This window comes from Gobio gobio (genome assembly GCF_949357685.1).
Source record: "Gobio gobio genome assembly, chromosome: 7".
Classification (NCBI taxonomy): domain Eukaryota; kingdom Metazoa; phylum Chordata; class Actinopteri; order Cypriniformes; family Gobionidae; genus Gobio; species Gobio gobio.
In genome coordinates, this window is record NC_137103.1 from 26503975 (window position 1) to 26526478 (window position 22504).

The window sequence follows — 22504 nt, forward strand, 5'->3', positions numbered from 1 at the left end:
TGTGTTGAAGCAGCTGATCCTTTGTCAGGTCTAAACTAACAGGACGGTGTTTGAGCTGAGCCTGTAACAATGAGTCTTGCAAGCTCAGAGCGAAGAGAAAACGTGAGGAATCTGGGTTTATGATCCCAGGCTGGGAGTGAGATTAGAGGCCGAGCTGCCCCGGGGCCTCAGTGGGGCGTCCCGCTCTACCTCAGAGTCTCACACTGAGGTTTAGATGGAACATATCAGCAGAGCCATTTGGAGCTCACAGGGAGAACAATTTGCTGTTTTTCCATAGAGATCCAGCACTGGTGCATTCACAGACTTATAATATAATGCATGCTAAAAATGTCATATTTCTTCTGAGTGCATTCAATCAGAAACCCCTGTGAGGCTAAACACACGCCATGCCCAATTATGTGGGCTCCCCTCGGACAAGCCTAATTCAGCCACTCATCCCTCTTTTAGTTTCAAACTACAAAAGAGTGCCATGCGTGTGCTACAAGATCATCAATGGTCTATTTCATGCATCTTATTACATCATTTCTCATGGTTCATTATGTGTCTGTGGGGTTAAAATGCAACACGAGGCAATGAGGTGCTGATGCATTGTGGGATTGATGTCTGGGACTGACCTGAAATACTGCTGTGTAATGGCCCCGTCTCTGGCGGGGGATGAGTGGGGTAGGGAGTCACTGGGGAAAAAGCCCCTGTTTGGACTGCCCTCCGTGTGAACATTTTTGCCCCTACATTCACAAAAGACCTTACAAAAAAAAAGGGAGGGGGTGTCAGTGGACGACGGCTGAAGAGTTTGCATGACTGAACCATTTCAAACACCTTCCAGCACACACAAGTGGCGCTCGAACCACAGCACCCACTCCATATCACTTCTGCACTGATGTGTGCTCCATAGAGGATTCATTCATCCCTTCATCTGTGTTGCTTTAGTCAGTGAATGAAGATATCCCAATGAGAAGATCATTTCGGACAACTAGTGGCCCATGAAAAAATGACAATCTGTTTGTGATTTAAATGTGATTTCGAATGTTGTGAAATAGTGATTGTGCGTAAATAAGCACATTTGTTCTGTTTGATTATTATGGTAAATAATCACCCATGCGCATTCATTTTTATTCATTTCTTTCAATATGTTTTCCTAGCAGTTTGGGTGAAATAAAGCAGTTTGCACCATTTCTATACAGCAAAAGTTTGGAGCTGGAAAGATTTTTTAACATTTTTAAAGAGGTCTCTTCTGCTTTCGACTATTTATTTGATCAAATACTGGTCAAAAGTTTGGAAACATTAAGATTTTTGAAAGAAGTCTCTTAAGCTCAGCAAGGCTGTATTTATTTGATCAAAAATACAGTAAAAACAGTAATATTGTGAAATATTATTACAATTAAAAATAATGCTGTTTTGTTTTAATATCATTTAAAATGTAATGTATTCCTGTGATGGCAAAGCTGAATTTTCAGCATCATTACTCCAGTTTAATATGATGATTTTGTGCTCAATTATTAATAATGGTTATTTTTTTGATCAATGTTGAAAACCATTTTTGTGGAAACTGATACATTTTTATCTGGATTCTTTGATGAATAGAAAGGTAAAAAGAACAGCATTTATTTGAAATAGAAATATTTACAATATAAATGTCTTTACTTTCTCTTTTAATCAATTTAATGCATCCTTGCTGAATAAAAGTATATATATATATATATATATATATATATATATATATATATATATATATATATATATATATATATATATATATATATATATATATATATATATATATATATGTATATATATATATGTGTAAATTATATATATATAATATACACACGTATAAATAACATACACGTGTGTGTGTGTGTGTGTGTGTGTGTATAGGTCATATAATTAGATTATCATCCAAAAGTTGATTTATTTCACTAATTCCATTCAAAAAGGGAAACTTGTATATTATATTCATTCATTACACACAGATGGATATATTTCAAATGTTTATTTCTTTAAATTTTGATGATTATAAATGACAACTAAGGAAAATCCCAAATTCATTATCTCAGACAATTTGAATATTACTTAAGACCAATACAAAGAAAGGATTTTTAGAAATCTTGGCCAACTGAAAAGTATGAGCATGAACAGCACTCAATACTTAGTTGGGGCTCCTTTTGCCAGAATTACTGCAGCAATGCAGCGTGGCATGGAGTCGATCAGTCTGTGGCACTGCTCAGGTGTTATGAGAGCCCAGGTTCCTCTGATAGTGGCCTTCAGCTCTTCTGCATTTTTGGGTCTGGCATATCGCATCTTCCGCTTCACAATACCTTGTCTATGGGGTTAAGGTCAGGGGAGTTTGCTGGCCAATTAAGAACAGGGATATCATGGTCCTTAAACCAGGTACTGGTTGCTTTGGCACTGTGTGCAGGTGCCAAGTCCTGTTGGAAAATGAAATCTGCATCTCCATAAAGTTGGTCAGCAGCAGGAAGCATGAAGTGCTCTAAAACTTCCTGGTATACGGCTGCGTTGACCTTGGACCTCAGAAAACACAGTGGACCAACACCATCACTGACTGTGGAAACTTTACAATGGACCTCAAGTAACGTGGATTGTGTGCCTCTCCTCTCTTCCTCCAGACTCTGGGACCCTGATTTCCAAAGGAAATGCAAAATTTACTTTCATCAGAGAACATAACTTTGGACCAGCAGTCCAGTCCTTTTTGTCTTTAGACCAGGCGAGACGCTTCTGGCTCTGTCTGTTGTTCAAGAGTGGCTTGACACAAGGAATGCGACAGCTGAAACCCATGTCTTGCATACGTCTGTGCATAGTGGTTCTTGAAGCACTGACTCCAGCTACAGTCCACTCTTTGTGAATCTCCCCCACATTTTTGAATGGGTTTTGTTTCACAATCCTTTCCAGGGTGTGGTTATCCCTATTGCTTGTACACTTTTTTTCTACCACATCTTTTCCTTCCCTTCGCCTCTCTATTAATGTGCTTGGACACAGAGCTCTGTGAACAGCCAGCCTCTTTTGCAATGAACTTTTGTGTCTTGCCCTCCTTGTGCAAGGTGTCAATGGTCGTCTTTTGGACAAAGGTCAAGTCAGCAGTCTTCCCCATGATTGTGTAGCCTACAGAACTAGACAGAGAGACCATTAAAGGCCTTTGCAGGTGTTTTGAGTTAATTAGCTGATTAGAGTGTGGCACCAGGTGTCTTCAATATTGAACCTTTTCACAATATTCTAATTTTCTGAAGATACTGAATTTGGGATTTTGCTTAGTTGTCAGTTATAATCATCGAAATTAAAAGAAAAAACATTTGAATATATCAGTCTGTGTGTAATGAATGAATATAATATACAAGTTTCACTTTTTAAATGGAATTAGTGAAATAAATCAACTTTTTGATGATATTCTAGTTATATGACCAGCACCTGTATGTGTGTGTGTGTATATATAAATTGTATAGTGGTGATGATGCTGAAAATTCACCTTTGCCATCACAGGAATAAATTACATTTTAAAATATATCAATATATACATTTTAAATTGTAATAAAACTTCACAATATTACTTTTTAGTATGTTTTTGATCAAATAAATACAGCATTGGTGAGCAGAAGAGACTGGTACTGTATATACAGTAAAGCATTTATTTAAAACAAATCTTTTATCTTTTATAATTTATTATACATTTCTGTATGGTTGGTTTTGATCAACTTAATGCATCCTTGTTGAATAAAACTATTAATTTCTTTTTTTTTTAATGACTCACTGATCCTCAAACTTAATGATATTGTCTTAACATTTTCTCCTTAATTATGATGCTAACGTACTTAAACATGAATTTAAGCATCAATCCCTTTTTCTGCAAAAAGTATTTAATATATATTTTTCCCTAGACCTGATATTTCTCCAAATCAATCATATTACTTGTTATTTCACCAGAAAAAAAAACAGCCTGAGGACTGGAAATAAATTATTTTCATATTTCTGTGAAGACATGCACAATTAAAGCATGATTTCCACTAGGTGGCGTGTGTGAGTCCGTCCATAAACACATGTTCGAAGTCTAGAGCCAAAATACAAATATTTTCATTACTCCACATTACTTGCTCTCAGCGAGAGATGAAACACATTTCTAATGATGCTTAAGGTTGGAAGGTTTAGTTTAATATTCTTGGGTTCTCTTTGATACCAGCACCAACTAATGATCACACTTCTTCCCACCATCCAACAAAGACATGCCATTATTGGAAAAGCGGTTAACCCCAAACTCAACTCGCACGTCAAATAACACCCTCAGACATTTGGAGCGAGTGCAACTTTATTCTGTTGAGTTCCATAGATGTAACAACACAGGAGACTACATGGTGTACACTATGTGCAGAAACATCCACCGAGACCGACAGCATACAACACAGTATCCCATCATACATCACTGTCCTCGTGTGTTAATAAGTTGTACATGTGGATTGTTAATATCAGACCGATATTCCGCTCGAATTAGAAAGACAAACTTAAGGCCACTACCCATATAAAAGTATATTAATATTGGCCCTACGGCGAGAGATTTCTCTACTTCAATACATATCCTAAAGGAGATATACAAAGCGCTTGATAAAACATTATCAATTTGTGTTTGAGCAAGAAACGTTCGGATTCTTGTGCGGTTGCCAGAAGAGATTGCTGCTTTTACATTCCTGAGTACTGATCTACGATAGTAATCACAGGCTGTGAGCTTATTTCAGTTCAAACATGGAGGCCCTGTACTGATTTACAATGCTGGTATAAAAGTGCTCAAATATTCCAGGCTCACGCTGTATGTCGTTTAAAGCTCAAAACAATAGTTTAACTTCAACAGTGAACAAGAAAAAACAGGAACTCTGTTAAAATGCCTCCCAACAAAACAACTGTGAGGAACCCCACCCTGCACACAAAGCACAACCGCACAGAACATGGGCGAGAGACGATCACGAGCCAAACCACAAGCGGACAATCCGTGACCTGTGCGTTATCCTGCCAACCTTCCGACAGCAATTCTGAGCGTTCAGCTGGACTCCTGTCTTTGACTGATGCAGCGTTTAACTAATACTGCTATTGTCCATTAAAGGGACAGTTCACCCAAAAATGAAAATTGTGACTTTCATCTGTGGAACATAAAAGAAGGTATTTTGAAGAATGTTGCCAACCGAACTGTTTTGGTGACCAAAAAACCCCCACAAATCTTATGTTCCACAGAAGAAAGTCAGTCATGCAGTTTTGGAAGGCCGTGCGGCTGAGAGTAAATGACTGATTTTTCTTTTTTTTGGGTGATCCATCCCTCCAAGTCACCTTATAATTCCAGCTTTTCTATCTACAATGGCTGTCACTGAGCCACAGGAAATGTTCTCTTTGGCCAAGTCTACAGAAGCACTTGCGTGAGCTGCATAAAATGATCTTTCATCAGACACTACTCGATTTCTTACAAAACAATGATTAAAAACAACTACAGCACAGGAAATCAGCCTCAATACTCAACAATGACAGCAATTCAAGCAGCCTATTTCATTTAGACACGGAAACGGACAGAAAATCTGTGCTGTTTTTAATTGCTTGAATCTAGTGATACACACACGCGCACGCACGCACACACTTGACTGAAATTTCCCAGAATGCATGCATTAAATCAATCTGGTGACAATAATGTGCTCTGACTTTGTAAACTATTTCATTGGATCTCACAGGAAACATTACATGAATGTTCTTGATGGACATCTGAATTGTTAACTACCTGGACATTTATGCGTTACATTTTCGCAGTTCGATTTTGTTCTTATCGTGTCCTTTTTTACCCCCCAAACATTCCTGGAGCTAAATCGGCTTAATCATTGTGAGAGGTGAGAAAACATGCCGTCTGTCTGTCCTCCCAGATCCTGTCGTGCCCTCCTCTCGCTCTCTCACTTTGTTCCCTGCTGGGTTTGAAGTTCAGAGTTTGGACCCATATGCATTTGAAACGCATTTTACAGCCACGCAAACAAAAGAATCAGGTTTACAGGACACTCGCCCTGTAGCCGTCAAGCGGCAATTTCTCTCACACTTGCTATTCTTATTTTTAACACCTTTCTGTCTCCTCGACACCGGTGAGAAAGGAAGAGGAGAAAAGGCAGAGAACCGGTCCCTCCTGTTCCCCTGCTGCTTTTGTCTGGACTGGACTGAACTTAGAAGGCCTGCTACTGTGACAACGATTCAGTCCGAGAGACCTTCATCAACCCAGAATTCATTCTACCAGGTCTCTTGGTCTCACTTGAAATGGCATCATTTGTATTCAATGATGTGCTGGTCCTAGTACAATAGAAACGGTTCTCGCAAATGCGATCCAATGCAAACTATTATAAAATATACATTGTGTCTCACAAAAACGGATCTATGTAGCCACCTCTTTAGATTCGCATTCATAGTGATCCGAGACACATTCTCAGCTTCGCTCTATGAAAGGTAGAGCAATAATATAAAGCTAAATACATTTATCCCAAACCCAAAACCCCAAAATGGCCTCTTTGTTCTTTGAGAACAAGCACAGAGCTAAAAATGTGCATAGCAAAAGGCAACCGTTTCATCTTTTCACCCAACGAAAGTCGTTGGTTATTAATAACCACTTTGTTCTCCGAGAGTCCTTTTATTTTTTATCACGTTCGATTATTGAAATGTGCAGAGTGTGTGGATGCAGTTTGAGGGGCGTGTCTAGCTCTCTGACAGACAGGAGGGGGAGGAGCCTGAGGGCTGCTGGGAAAGCATGCAGGTTCTTCGCGAGACTCTCGCCTCGGGTTCGGGCGTGAGGCGGGCGGCGCTCTGGTTCTTGAGGTTGTTGAGCTCCTGTGTGGGCATCAGCGGTTTGGGAATGCTGACCAGGCAGAACGCGGAGCCGCTCTTGGGGATGAAGTTGACCTTGTTCCTATCTGGGCACAGGAACTGTGGGATCTCCCGTGTAGGCCTGGCCCTGAGGAGATGAAAAAGGAGAGCGATAAGACTGTGAGAAGCACTGACTCAGCTTTGAAGTCGGTGTAAATGTTACGCTATCATCATTTCAAGGCTCATGCTGCAACACAACAGTGGAGAACAGAGTGCAGAGAGAGCAGATAAAGCAGCAGATCAGGACACACTGCAGCACTCACTGTGTTTCCTCTGTGAAAACCTTGACTCGCTCGCAGCCCTCGGGTGGCTCGCGTTTGAACATGTAGCTGTTGTTCGGCTTCGGGGATGAGGCGTATTTGGGCAGCGGTGAGCTGGGGGCCAGATCTGTGAAAACGGTACAAGAAAAAATGAGTAGAATGACAACACAACGTCGACATGCTTATTAGTGGCGGTGATGTGTGCAGAATTCAACAGAGAGCTGAACAATTAGTTGAATAGTCAGTCTTCAGAAAGCCCTGTATAATTACATCCACCACATTAGTGTTGTTAAAAACAGCTTGATGAAGTGCAGAATTAAGCAGAATTATTTTTAAATTGACACCTTATGAACAAATGCAAATGTTCATAATGCGACTAAGCAGCTATGACATCCATCCGTGTGTGAACACAGATCAATATTTATGCAGACTGCACAGCCCTTCAATAGGGTAACATATATATTCAACAAATTTGTAGAATTAATATATATATCATAGTACTCAACAAAAAAACGAGACATACGGATGACAGTAAAACAGCAGATGCTGTTAGCATGCTAAAAAACTAAGAGACACTGTCTTCAAATTCATCTCTTATAAAATGTGCAAATTGCTAAAATATTAAAATTATATTCATAAAAAAGAAAATCTAAATCAAATAAATAAATCAAATAAAAACTACTATCTATGAGCTCAGATTATAACAAATATTTATCATCCTACTTGATGTCTTAACCAGTTGATGTGTTTGTTACTTTATACCTCCTGTAATTTCAAGATAATCAGACCATTTCACACTGAGATATGGGTATTCATGTGTTCACACTGTCTGGTGGCCATTTTGAAAGCTGTCTGAAAACTTTCACCAAAACAGTAGCCCCTTAAATGTGCAATTTTTAGATGTTTAAGCCTTTATTTTCGATAAGTAAAACTTCTTACTGCAAAATTAAGAGATTAATGTTTAGACTTTTGAGAACCTGGATGTGGGAAATAAATACAGTTAGATCCAAGAGATAGTTTTAGCAACACAGCGCAGGTGCTACAGAACATTGTTAGCTTACTAGCTGTATAAGATTGTGTGCTAAGCTAATATATTACTTCACAGGCATTACTGGCTTGTACTTTTAAATTCATTATATTATACATTTACAGTTTTTTGATGTTCTGTGGTTTTACACTGCTGTAATTTTTAAAGACTTCATATTATTGTAAGATGAGCTTAAAGGGTCACTACTATGAAAATCACAGCTTCAGTGTGACATCAATAAGAAAAAGTACATGAGTAATACATGACCTAGATTATGTATTTAGCTAAATTGTCCTTTTAAATGGAATTTAATCATATTTATTAATTAAAAAAAGGGTTTACTGTTCCAATAAAGCTCAGTGTGCTGCCTTTAAGCTCATCCACATTAAACATCTATGTAAATACTTCATAAACAGACTTTAAATATTAACTCATGGTTGTCACTTCAAGTTAATCTTTATAAAATTATTCTTTAAAAATGTTGTTTAAAATAAACAAGAATATTCCCCAAAAAAACATGTGAGCTTAATGGCAACAGGGGGTGTGCTTAAAGGGTACAAACATGTACTCATTAAACACAGCCAGACTTTTTGCATTTAATGATGTATATCTTCATTTAAATGCTTTTGTCATTTAAAATAAAATTAAATATCATTGTGTGAGAGTATAATATTTTATGTTAACATAACTTCTTGTACTCAAACCAATACCCTGTGCACTAAAATGTCTCAATGTAGATTTTGGTGAGCTTAAAAGGTACGTTTACCCTAGCTGATTGTTGGATAGTTACTTATTTAAATAGGTACTTCTGAATTTAAAAGTACAAGCCAGTAATGCCTGTGAAGTAATATATTAGTGTCTTATACAGTTAGTAAGCTAACAATGTTCTGTAGCACCTGCGCTGTGTTGCTAAAACCATCTCTTGGATCTAACTGTAATTTTTTCCCACATCCAGGTTTCAGGTTATAATATGCAAAAGTCTAAACATTAATCTCTTAATTTTGCAGTGAATAAAGGCTTAAACATCTTTTTTCTTTTTTAAATGCACCTTTAAGGGGCTACTCTTTTGGGGAAAGTTTTCAGACAGCTTTCAAAATGGCCACCAGACAGTGTGAACACATGAATACCCATATCTCAATGTGCACGTGCACTGTGTATAGGGGTAAAGATACTGGTCAGTGACGCTCAGGATTTGTTGTGAAATCTGTACTGTAATGTAACTGACTACCACAGCAAGCCTAACCATGTCCCTTTAGGGGCTCCATAGGATGTGTTATTCTTTTTCCGTGCCTTTCCGAATTCCGAATTAGACTTTGGGCACATTGTATAATATTATATAATACTATATAATATTATATTATATTTTACCAGACATAAGTGGTCACATTTAAAAAGCACGATAATATCAGGTGAAAACGCGGTAATATGTCTAGGCTGACCATTTGTGATTTGATCACTGAAAACGCATCTTAATACCAGGTGTAAACAGGGTTTTTCTCTCGCATGCTCAATTTCGGGGCTATTGTATATAACTTGCAGGCCTCAGGGAGCTGCTATCAATATGTGGGAGACATGAAATACGGAGACAAAAAATAGCCACGACAAAAAAATCTGAAAAACCTCAGTGTTTGTAGTCAACATTTTAAACAGGATGACTACAACAGAGTGTTTTAGGCCAAACGGAGGGGGAAGAAAGGAAAGAAACTGCTGTTCTGTCAGTTCTGCCCGAAGCAAAACGCTGTCACTTACAGGTAAGACTGTGGCCTTAATGTTACATTCTTACCATAATGATGTACGAAAGTACGATACAATTTTCAGTGATAGACCTAGTCTTGGAATAACTGTTCTGTTAATAACCCTCTGTCGATCTGACTGTCTGTGGGCGGAGTATAATCTGTAGTTTTGACAAAAGCTCTGGAGCTGTTCAATAATTGTGAATTTCCCGGTCCAGGTAATATGGAGAATGAGTAAACATCACTCATTTACATATACTACCGACATTGTAACAATACAAAGCGGATTGAATATCGGCAAAGTTACACTTGAATATTTTGATTATGCTTTTGGCTACTAATAAAAGTGTAGCACTGTCAGCACCGTATAACAAATTTGAGCATGTTTAAAATCATTCCGCACATTTCCACACACATCAAAGCAGAATGCAGAAAATGTGTGTGCATGTTCTGTGTGGGCCTAAGGACATGTGAACAGCCCTGAGTGTGTATGTGGGAGTGAAAATATGTGAGCTGTACCTTTCTCACAGCCGTCAGCCAGAGTCTCGTCCTCGTGGGGAGATGGACTATCGCTGCAGGGCTCACTTGGCACGCTCAGGAACGTGGGTGAGATGGACTGAGAACGGCTGCTGCTGTTGCTGTGGTTACTGCCCGTCGCGGTGCCCAGGGGCGTCTGCGTGTCGATGCTGCGGGAGCTGGCGCTGCGTTGGCAGAGCGGAGGAGGAGCCCGATGTCCGTCCGGAGCCTCCTGAGGCTGGGCAGAGAAAAAAAGTGCAATGATTATAAACAACAGAAAACTTTAGTTAAATACACACACAGTGTCTTTAGGGATTCTCTGAGGACAGCAGATTATGTAACAGAGAGTGTTTTTGCAGTATCATGTCAAGCACACTCACAATAAGCTGCTCCTCTCTGTCTCCTGTGTCTCGGATAATGATGCGCTCAATCTCCTGATTCAGCCCCTCCACGCTGTTCCGGAAACGAGAGACGGAAGACTTGGAGATGGGAATAGAGATCAGGACACTCTTTGGAATAGGAGCCTGGAACAGGAGACAATGAGAAGGTGTGATTATTTGCTGTGTGTGTTGTTTTAAAGCAGAGTGTGTGGTGCTTTGATCTAGTGGTTTCTGCATATTCTTAGACTCAGCTGTGCTCATGTGGGAGAAATCAAGTATTTTTTAAAAAGTATAAAATGTATATATAAAAAAAAGAGGAAGTCCCTATATGCTCCTCCATTAATCTCTGCTTATAATTAGCTTAGGTTGTATATTTTATGTTGTATTATGTTACAGATTCATTAAATGTGTTGCGTATGTATGTATGTATATAAAAATAAAACGCATGTACAAGAGGAAGTGTCTTTTTGCTACCTTTTTAATCTCTCTTAGCCCATTTTATGCACATGTTTTTCCGCCCAAGTTTGTAACATTGAGTGATCAAGAAGCATCAGAAAAGCAAAGATAAATGTGGTTGGTGTGTGTGTGCACATGCAGTATGCATGACACAGAGAGACAACCTCAAAATGAGAGCAGATATGCCACTGAAAGTAAACAGTGCCTGTGTGAAAACTTAAGCAACAGCATTACAGAGCAGCTGAATCAAGCCCTGCACATTCACACACTGTCAGCACACGCTTTAGTTTCCATATGATGCTAGACACTAACAGGGGTACGTGTTATCACACCACAGCAAACAGACACATTGCATGGTAACGTGTTGGTCTCCTCTGCAGATCAGAGTGTTATGTAACTCGGTCTGCCTAGCAGATTTCCGATTCTCGCTTGTGTGTCTGTGGCGCACACCTCACGACTTTACCGGGACACACAGAGAGATAACATGACGCATGCAAAACACGCTTACTCAGTTAAATCAGCATGCACATCTACAACATGTGCCCTCTATGCTAACAGCTGCTGTTTGCGACGTCTTCTGTGACAGATGAAAGACTGAACAAAAACGTCACCTTTCCCGAGAGTCCACTTCCTGTCATCCTGTCAGAGAGGGGTCCGGTCTTCCTCCTGGTCCACCGGTCTCTCTCTCCCTCTCTTCTGTGCTCCGTCTAGGCTCATGCTTTGGATTTTAGTTCTTTCGGCCCCCCTCCTTTCTGTGTCTCTTCATCATGTCTGCCCCCTCTCTTTCTCTCTCTCTCTCTCGCTCTCCCTTGTTCTGATCTTTCCTCTCCAAGTGTATTTCTCCATCCCACCCCCTTTCTTAAAACACATAGCGCTGCTCTCGTCGTCCGTCCCTCCCCCTCTTCTTTCTCAGGGTACGAGGGAACAATGTAAGGGCATTAGCAGGACGTTGCTGAGAGCTGTGTGGCCCTGCGGTGGCCCTCGCTTAAAGCACGCCAGATCTGCTTCATTAACATCTCAATAGAGCAAGCCAGGTTTTAAACTCACATGCAGCATCACTCCATGCCTCTTTCCTCTCCAGTGTGCATGTGCGCGTTTAATCGGACATCCCATTGTTTCAACATAAAAGTCCTCTGGACTCTTTTCTTCTGGGTGGTTTGGTTATTTATCTGCTCATCAGGATAGAAAACAGCTGAGAGAAACTCTGACCCTCGAGGTCACCTCGAAACAATACGCCGGTTAAGTGATTTTGTCCATTTCCTAGCAACTTTCTCGCGAGCGGTCACTAGGAGGCAAATATTTGTTTACGAATAAGATTTCCAGTGGCGTGCTGTGACATTAACAGAAATAATGTATGGCCTGACCACAATGAAGGACGACATGGTACTACTCACTGTCAGACAGAAGAAACGTGGCTCAGCACTTTGGTGATGTCTATAGAGGTCACATAGGATTGCTAACAAACCCATGCTAATCAGTTGAACAAAGATGCTAGCCATTTACTTCAGAGGTCTCGAGAAAGGTTCATTAACCACAGGCAGAAAAGTCGAGGCCTAAAATAGACAATGGCAGGCAGAGGTTGCAGAGGGTGGAACATGCGTTTACAGTTGCGATGTAACGGGGGTAGAGACAGATTTTCTTCTCTGTATTGTGATGTACATGCAAATTAAATTGATTATCAAAAAACTATTTACGGCAGGGACTTGGTCTTGGTTGTTGATTGGATGAAGGTAGATCTGAATGCAAGCTTGTGGTTGACTGTAAGAAAGGAGCTTAATTGGACTAAATGATTAATAAGTCGGACAGAGCGAAGCCTGTCTTAAATATGAACCCTTTTCCAAAATGCAAAGACTATTCCAAATGCTTATACAGTGCAACTGTGTCCATCCACTTTTTCAGCGGCCTTGGTTCCAGAAGAATTTTTTTCCATAAGGATTTAAAAGAATCTTCGCTTAACCAAACCAACTAGCTACGAAGTGAATCGCAACATTACAAACTTTGATTTGAAGCAAAAAATTATTTGAAAATTGAAAAAAATTTTTTTTTTTTTTTTTACAAAACTATTTACTTAACGGATTTAACATGGGAAAGAACTATAATCCCATGAAGCACTGTGAATGAGATAATCAACACTGGATAAATATAAAACTACTGATTTTAATTAGGTATAACAAAATATATTAAAAGTGATAGTTCACCCAAAAGTTAAAATAAGATCATAATTTACTCACCATTTTTCCTACTATGGGAGTCAATGGAGTCCCAAAGCAGCCTGGTTACAAACTTTCTTCAAAATATCTTCCTTTGTGTTGTGCAGAACAAAGAAATGTATACAGGTTTGGAACAACTTGAGAGTGAGTAAATTAAGACATTTTTGGGTGAACTATCCCTTTAAGTTTGAGATTTATGCTGCCTTCACGTGCTATTGGAAATTTCATACCTCTCATTTCTGAATTTGTGATTACGAACTCATCGCATTCAAATATTGACTTGAGAGGACGTTCATGTCCAATTTTTCAACTGGGAAACTAGTTTGATAATTCCAATAGCACGTGAAGGCAGCATAAGTAGTTTGAGAGCATAGGGAAACTGAATCTAGGTCATTCACAGTGATTCATGGGAGTAAAAATCCATTCCTCTGTGGATTTTTACTTACGAAACCCAACTGTTAAACTCTATTAAAAGTATCGCAACATTAGCATAGCAACATGTGCTAATGCTAGACTCTACTCAATTGGGAGTGGCACCATTCGTAAGCATTATGCAAGCAGCACTATTTGTGAGAGTTTCTATGTAGCATGTCCCAAGTCAGTCACTTATGAGGCCTTTTCAGTCTGGATGCTGCCTTAGAATTCAACAACAACTGAGGGGCGAATGTACACTCAAATAAAACCGCATATATATGTATATAAATAGCTTCATTTTGCCCTGTTGCTTTTAGTTGTACCAAAATTACAAGGATTTAAAAAAAAAACTCAGTGTCCATGGACACACACTGAAGCCTCAGTAAAACAGTGAAAGTCTTCCCGACAGCATGTAAAAGGCCTTTCTTCACTGGTATGGAGGCCTGTATTGGTTACCACAGTCTGCCTTTAAAACAAGAGGTTAGACAGAAGAATCCCTTTGAAAGGTCTCCAGGCCTTGATAGCTATACTGGGCACTTTCACGTCAGCTTTTCTTTGACTTCTGTGGTCTTTATAAAAACAAGAGATTCATGGGGCTGAAGTTGTTGACCGGTGCTTAACTAAAGGTTTGTGTAGAGAGTTAAAGGCATGACCTCTCCAAAGCCCCACGCAAGCTCAAATGACTCACAAACGCATCTCCTCTGTCTCTATGGATTCACAATCACAACACGTTCAGGTTTAGAACCACTCAGGAAAAAAAACTCAAGATCAAACAGAACCTAAGAAGCTTCTATTGTTGTGGTCACTGTTTGAGTAGAAGGTTAGGAAAATACAAGTCACAAGTGATCAAAACACTTAATCCATCAGAAGTCCTGCCAATAAATTCATCAACCCCGGAAATAACAACACATTCAAAATCTTGGCGTTTAAAGGAATAAGCACCTGAGACATGTTGATTACCAAAGAAAATCATTTTCGAAAGAAACTGATTGAACACCGTTTGAAAAAACAAACAAAAAAAAAACACATGTCCTTCCTATTGCAGTCTATGTGGGAATTGTAGATTTGCCCCATAGAATTCCATTCTTTCATGCATTTCTTTTATAAACTGTTGTACTATTTTCTGCCATTTGACAACATGCTTCAGATTCCGTTGATAGAGATTAACTTTCAGCCTGAAATATTCTAAATGCAAGACTTTGAAATGAGATCAAACTAAAGCTAAAAAGAATAGAGTACATCATTTCCTCTGAATGCTCCACTGCCTCTGCACTCCTCATTTCTGACACTAGCAGGCGCTGTGGACTCCAAACAGAGAATTGTAAGAATGCAGGGAAAGATGTGCTCAATCCTTCAGACACAAAAACAGAGCAGTCAAACCCAGAAAGCAGCCAAAAACGGTTAATTATTGATCATCGAGCACAGCACACAGCAGACAGGAAGAGCAGAGGAGATCGAGAACAAAGCCAAGAGGTGTGCGTGTTAGGGTCCTTTATCACTGGCCTTTGCCCTGCAATACATCACAAATGAACGATCAAACTCTGATTGTCATGGAGATCTGAGAGACTATCGGGTCTGCCAAAATCGACTAGGACTAACAAACTGACCGCAGAGCGCTAAGCGCACAGTACAGTCGCACTTAGGCCCATGCTAATGTACCTAGCATGACTAGGGAATGTAAGCAGAAGACTAAGTTGGCCGTTCATATTGTTATTGATCAGAGATGATGATATTTGAGTTTTGATGCAAACCAAAACAAGGGATGGAAGTAGAAGCCACGCAATGAGTCATGCTAACTTAAAAGGGATCATAAAATGTATTTTCAGTTCTTTCTATTATGTTTCTGAAGGTTCGCTTCAGGATTTTTGCACTAAAAATTATTTTACATCCTCATTTTCACTCTCAGAAACACAAGGGGTGTTACCTATTTCAGAAATGGAAGTACATGCTTCATTATACATTTATAAAAGCAATGGTCACATACTCTACACCGGCATATACTTCATGCACTCAACTGTCTCAGCTTTTCTTTCATAGTGGAAGAGGATGGATTATCAGACTGTTGTAGAGTGATGAAATAACTGTAAACCACTCATACACTAGACCAGGGGTGTCCAGTCCTGCTCCTGGAGGGCCACTGTCCTGCAGAGTTTAGCTCCAACCCCAATTGAACATACCTGAACCAGTTAATCAAGGTCTTACTGGGCATTCTAGAATCATCCAGGCAGGTGTGTTGAGGTAAGTTGGGGCTAAACTCTGCAGGACAGTGGCCCTCCTGGAGAAGGTTTGGACACCTCTGCACTACACGTGCATCATTTGGGACACAAGTCGTGACTTTTTGTAGACTGGAACAACTTACTAGCTGAACTATTGACACACAGGTACTATGTCACAGCATATTAAATAGACACATATGTGGGACAATATGACAAAAATATGGCGTCTACTCTAAGAATGGCCTATGATCAAGTCTGTCGATTCTGCAAACCATTACAAAGCAAACATTCCCAAGCCTGAAGAAGAGACACAGATCTCCACAGCTGTTCACCCATGTTTCGGTGTCTCCTCTGATGTTGTTCTTCTTTTCTTCTCATGGAGCTGCTGACCTTATGGCCGGATCTCTCATAAAGGTCTTCAAATGCAACTTTCATTCCTCCTCTTTTCTTATTCCCCCTCTTCAGGGCTTTTATTTCTGGAAAGAATGCCATTTTCATGACTGCCACTTCATCTTTAGCTGCTTTCCACGCACATAATGGGGAGAACACCCCCACGTACACCCCGACTCAGCCCTTGAGACGACACACACACACACACACACACACACACACACACACACACACACACACACACACACACACACACACACACACACACACACACACACACACACACACACACACACACACACACACACACACACACACACACACACACACACACACACACACACACACACACACACACACACACACACACACACACACACACACACACACACACACACACACACACACACACACACACACACACACACCCCTGCAGCCCTCCCCCTTGACACAAAGGTCACGTTGTGTGTGTTCTTTAGGAAAGTGCTTTTACATCGGAGTGCCAAGACAAAAAAAGAAGTAGAAGACAGAGACAGAGAGAAATGGAAGTTTACGATAAAATTTGGGGGTTGAACTTGGACAGACTAAGTGTGTATGGTCACAAAACAATTGCAGACAGGTCCTGTGATGGAAGGCAGAGAGTTTACAGTCTACATTACCCACTGGGCGTTACCCGACCCCAACGGCCCAGCCGAGAAACATCACGACCACTCAGCCTGAGGCGCAGAAACATGCCCCCTCACCTCACGTCCAAATAAATGCATGCTTGTTATAATTACCCAGCTTGGGCATCTCTCCGGCTCTAAACTCAACCTCAGCTGCTTCGAATTACGGCTAATACACAGCAGAGAAACCCCCTGAATAAATAAACCTTCAAAAAACAAATCCAGCTCCACTTCAGATTCCAGTAGTTCTCTTCATAGCAGTCAGGGGCAGAACAAAATGGCATTGACTAATGATACACTGTTCAAATCAACCCTACATACATCTGCTGGAGGGGACGGCAGATGCAAGTCTATGTTTGTGTACAACTAAATGATCACATGGTAGACTGGGTTTCTGGAATAGCAGGTTAGCACTTCCATTTGCTTTCTCACACTGAGGCAATGCTTCAAATCTCTCCCTGAAGAAAGCAAACAAGGGAGAGAGAGGGGAGAGAAACGTAATTTAACCATTTTCATTTCCAAGTTGACACCAACTGTACACCACTCACATGAAATGTGATGGAGACCTGTGACAGTGATAATTACCATTATTGTGGAATAATATAAATATTGTACCGTTTCAATCGAATTATTTAAAAAGGTAGGCAACTTGAAATATGCAGTATACTGCACAACCAATAGTAAGCTAGTAATCCATTCTGAACACCGATTTTAAGAGGTGAATCTGTACGGTGTGCATCTGCGCTGGTCAAATCAGTATTCTTGTCCTTGTTGGACCTAGCTGTGAGTAGTTTGGTGTTTTGTGCAACAGAAGGGCCGAGTCTGAGTACAGTTCAGAGGATTAAATACAAAAGATGAATACAGTGAGACAACAGATGGTGCTTGAGCCCACCACATGCACTTAGACAAAAAAAAAAGCCCCAGCCGTACAACGGGCCCCAAAAACACACATCCAGCGGGCCGGACAGAGTGTGGCCTTTAATTGACTGGCTGGCAGCTATAGTACAGTAAAGACCAGGCGTGCGGCACATTCACCACATGCTGGACTAATTCATGGACAAACACAAAACAGAGCGAGTGAGTGAGAAAAAGACGGAGGCAGGGAGGGAGGGAGGGAGACACGGCCAAGCGAGAGGCCGCTGTAATTTATTCACTGTTTTTTGTCTTGGTGAAGAGAGGTCTTTCACTCTGAAACAGCCTGCAAGCCTGCACCTGGTCTTGCCAATTAAGACCAGAGTGCAAGTACACACACACACACGCACACTATGACACGCTTTTACACACTGGTATGCACACTTACCCACTCATGTTCTTTCAGAACGAGTGAGAGAGAATGTGGCAGAATAACTATGACTTCTAGCTCTCAACTACAACTACAATGATGATACACAACGCGTGTACAGTTTCTTCTGCTTATATGGCGTTAAGTGCACTCACTGCACTGTGCTACGCTTATGTTAACAAACAGACATTCTCTCGGTCTCTCTCTCTCTCTCGTGTATCAATGTGATTTCTGAAGGATCATGAAATACTGAAGACTGGAGTAATGACGCTGAAAATTCAGCTTTACCATCACAGGAATACATTTTTCAGAAAAAATATAACATTTGTACTGTATTTTTTAATCAAATAAATTCTGCCTTGGTGAGCATAAGAGACTTCTTTCAAAAACATTAAAAAAATCTTAGCGAAACCAAACTTGTGAATGTTAGTGTACACATATAAACTATTACATTTGTCAAGAACACTGATAGACCATCAGCTTATGGTGGGGGAGGGTGCACTGCTAAAAAACACAATCTATGAGAGAGAAAAAGAAGCTAAAAAGAAAACAAATGTTCCTGTTGGTAACCATCAACACACAACCCCAGGTCTTCTGGGTTCAGAGAAGGTGAGAAATAGCTCACCTGTGATTGGATGAAAGCAGCATGGTTGCCATTGAAGGGAGATTTGCGGTCCTTGTCGCGATGGTGACGGCTGCTGTGTTTACTGCGCTGGAGCTGCTGCCTCAGCTTCACAATCTGAAACATGCAGAGAGAAAGAGAGAGAGAGAGAGATTGTCAGGACAGACATTATTTCTCACTTCAAGTGAACTTTCAAAGATCTCTTGCTTAGATAAAAGACACCATAGAATAAAAAAACCCATATGACAGTTGATCATTATTGCAAAATAAACCTCTTCGGGGTGACACCAGAAAGCATGGTCCCGAGTTTATTGCGTGATAATGACTGTACGTTATGTCTAAGTAAAGTGCGAGCCAAAGCCCAGGGTCAGATGGGATTGTTGATTGTCTCACGGCACTGTATTCCTCCAAGTACTCTGTGACGAACACAAATAAACACCACAACTCTCTCCACCCCAAACACATGCTTACAAAAACACTTATGATCGATTATATTAGTACCCTTTCCTTTATAAACATCCGTCTGTTAGAAAACAAATACACCCTCCCACTCCCTCTCTCTATTTACCTCAGCCTAGGGAAAAGAAGGGGAATACATGTACAGATGGGATCAGATGTTGAGTTTAAGCCCAGCCTCAAGTCAGTAAATATAGGCTATGAGCGAAGCCCTTAATGAGATGTTAGCATAATCTCATCTTTATCCTGTAGCAGCCAGGATGTGACAACACATGCCAGAGAGGCATTTCTGACCAGGTCTTAATGTGTCTGTGTGGGCTTTATCTGTGTGTGACTGTGGTGCAGAGGTGTTTGCGTTGTTTGATGCTTGTTTGTGAAGGTACAGCTGGTACAGCTCCGTTTCAAAACTAAGAGAAAGGTAAGATACTTTTCCAGGGGAGGATCCGAGCTGAAACTGAACCTTACATTTGACTGATTTTTGAAACGGTCTACATAGGCAGCAATACTCATGCAAACCACGATAATATGGCATTCAAATTATGCATCTAGGTGGGCAGCTCGGTAGGTTTCCATCAGATTTGCCTACAGCGTGTGTGAGTGCACATATGACCTGCTGACTGTGTAGGAAATGATTAACTATGAAGTTGAACACTAGTACACACACTAGAGTTTAGAGTCGACTGAGCAGTGAGAGATGGCAGTTGAGATAATGAGTGGCAGGAAGATAATCTACATATAGATACCTGTGAACACTCAGGGGCACAGCAGAGATACGTTTACAAAGGGTGGAGAACCTTGAAGTGGTGGAGGAGAGGAAGAAGACTGGCTGAATAGAGAGAACAGTGTATGAAGCGACTGGAGGATGTGACAGGGGAAGGAAGGGTGCACTGCACACACAAACAGAAGGAAGAGAGGGTGTAATGCGAGGTGACACCAGGCTGCTTCTGGTTCACTAGAGCCTGCCAATAATATGATAATGACACAGCCTCCATCTTCCCCTTCCCAACACCCCCAACAGCCTGTTGCTGCCCCGTCTCCTCTTCCACAATCTCACACTGGGGGGAGAAAAAAAACAACGAGGGGGTCCAGCCCCGGCCCTGCTCCTGCTGAATGGAACAAAGCACGGGGGAGGAGAGGAGATCAGGCCCTAAACGCGTCCTGACCTCTTTTAGCTGGTCAGTGCTGCCGCAGGAGGCTGAGCGCTTGTGACAGCTCCTCTTCTTCTCTCCGCATTCATCGGCCCAGGCACTGGGGGTCTGTGGGAGACACACATGAGACCGTCAGACATGAAACAACAATACGTTCTGATCATCACAACATCGTTCTTTCTTGACTCGCGAGTATGCCGATGCGGTCGTTTGACTCGTCCAAAATAAACTCGCCAAGATCCAAGTGAGAGTAAAAACTAGGGTTCCCCGCCTTTGAGCTAGCAACTTTATTAGGAACTGCAACAATACCTAGTTTAAATGGAATTGTGCGAGTGATTCACATGTCTTCTCAGTTTTACGTCAATGGAAAAGTTACAATCGAAAGTTTCATCATGGTCTCATTAAGCCAGCTAAACCAAAATAAGAATAAATCATGATGCTTCAAAGGCTCATCTTGCATGTTATGAAAAACTTAATTGCACTTCAACCGGGACACACATATTTATACACAAACAAATCATATAAAAAGGGGAAAGTAAGCAATATGTATGGCTGTTTATTTCTCTCCCCACTAGCAGGTGTGGCACAAAGTTAATTTTGGGCCCTGTATACCATCACAAAAAGCTGCTTTACTGTTAGAAAGCAAGAAAAATGGAAATCTCCATGCTCCTCGTGTTTTATGACATATCAACGAGCTGTCTAGCCTGCCCTTTAAATTCATTCATGAACAAAGTCACAAAAAGACTCCTGACAGAAGAGATCACTCCCACCCACGCACACATACATGAAAACACACACGAGTGAAGGCAAGAAGCTGGGGGATGGGGAGTTTAAATTAGAACTTCATCCTGAAAAAACAAACGGCTTAATGCTCATCTTTACACAGAACTTGGTTGGTGTAACTTTTGCGAACTTCCTTCCTAAAATGTATAAATGCAGCTGCTGTTGCCAAAGAGAGCATGGAGAGGCACATAGGGCGTAGGGCTCTGAGCTTCCTTTGTGAAGTCTCTGTCGATCAACAGTGTAAAAGCTCGCTAAAAAGATAACCGCAAACACTCCAGCCAGAGCAGAGACTGACAGGTGTCTTCAGGACTGTATACACACACACACACAATGCAGATATACCAATAATTATATTTATGTAAATAGCTGATATCTAATCTGAAGGTCAATATCATAAATCTATATTGCTTAGCCTATATTTTTAAATGGCTTGCTTCAAGTGAAAATAGGTATAAAGCCATTTTATTCTCTGATATATCATCCTTACAATCAGACCAATGCTGAAGATAAAAAGCTAATATTGATTCACACTGATGTGGCCAATAATGCAATGCATCATCGATCACTAACAGGAACTATGTACACTAAAATACACTTTTTTTTTTTTAATAGTATGTGAAACTGGACATATGCAACTATAAATGTTTCAAACAGTAGTATGCTAGATTGTTGTCTACATTAATTCAGGACATGGCTTCCAGTTATCATCTTGGAAATAAAACAAATACATTATTTTGAGTCCAATTTTAACTATCCAATTTGGCAATCCGTCAAGAAAGTCAAGAAAGCAACATTAACCATCAATGAAAGGTTAAGTTGTTCATATTGCACTGTGGTATACTAGCCTATATTCTTTGCAGTGTGCCTGGTTTTATTCAGCTCATTTGGGCAATTGTAGGGTATTCCATGGGTATAGAAAATTTGCACTGTATGCTATGAACTTACATACTAAAATAGTAAGTAGTAATGCCAATCACCTCTGAGAGAGAGCTGTTGAACTGAAAAAAAAAGGACCACAAACAAGAGAACTTCAGCTCTGACAAAGCGCTTTGAAAAACCTGCCTTAGATA

At 40.5% G+C, this 22504-nt stretch overlaps 1 protein-coding gene across 1 annotated transcript in view; it reads right to left on the minus strand.

Annotated features, from left to right (window-relative positions):
* Positions 1 to 4297: 4297 nt before the first annotated feature.
* fam117bb (family with sequence similarity 117 member Bb) overlaps positions 4298 to 22504 on the minus strand; it is a 46850-nt gene continuing 28643 nt past the window's right edge. Inside the window, exons 3-8 of the mRNA XM_079821154.1 lie at positions 20667 to 20759; positions 19051 to 19164; positions 10793 to 10936; positions 10416 to 10650; positions 7140 to 7263; positions 4298 to 6964 (exon numbers count right to left, since the gene is read on the minus strand). Of these exons, the coding sequence (XP_079677280.1) occupies positions 6709 to 6964; positions 7140 to 7263; positions 10416 to 10650; positions 10793 to 10936; positions 19051 to 19164; positions 20667 to 20759 (966 nt within the window). The 3' untranslated portion in view covers positions 4298 to 6708. The remainder of the gene's footprint in view (positions 6965 to 7139; positions 7264 to 10415; positions 10651 to 10792; positions 10937 to 19050; positions 19165 to 20666; positions 20760 to 22504) is intronic.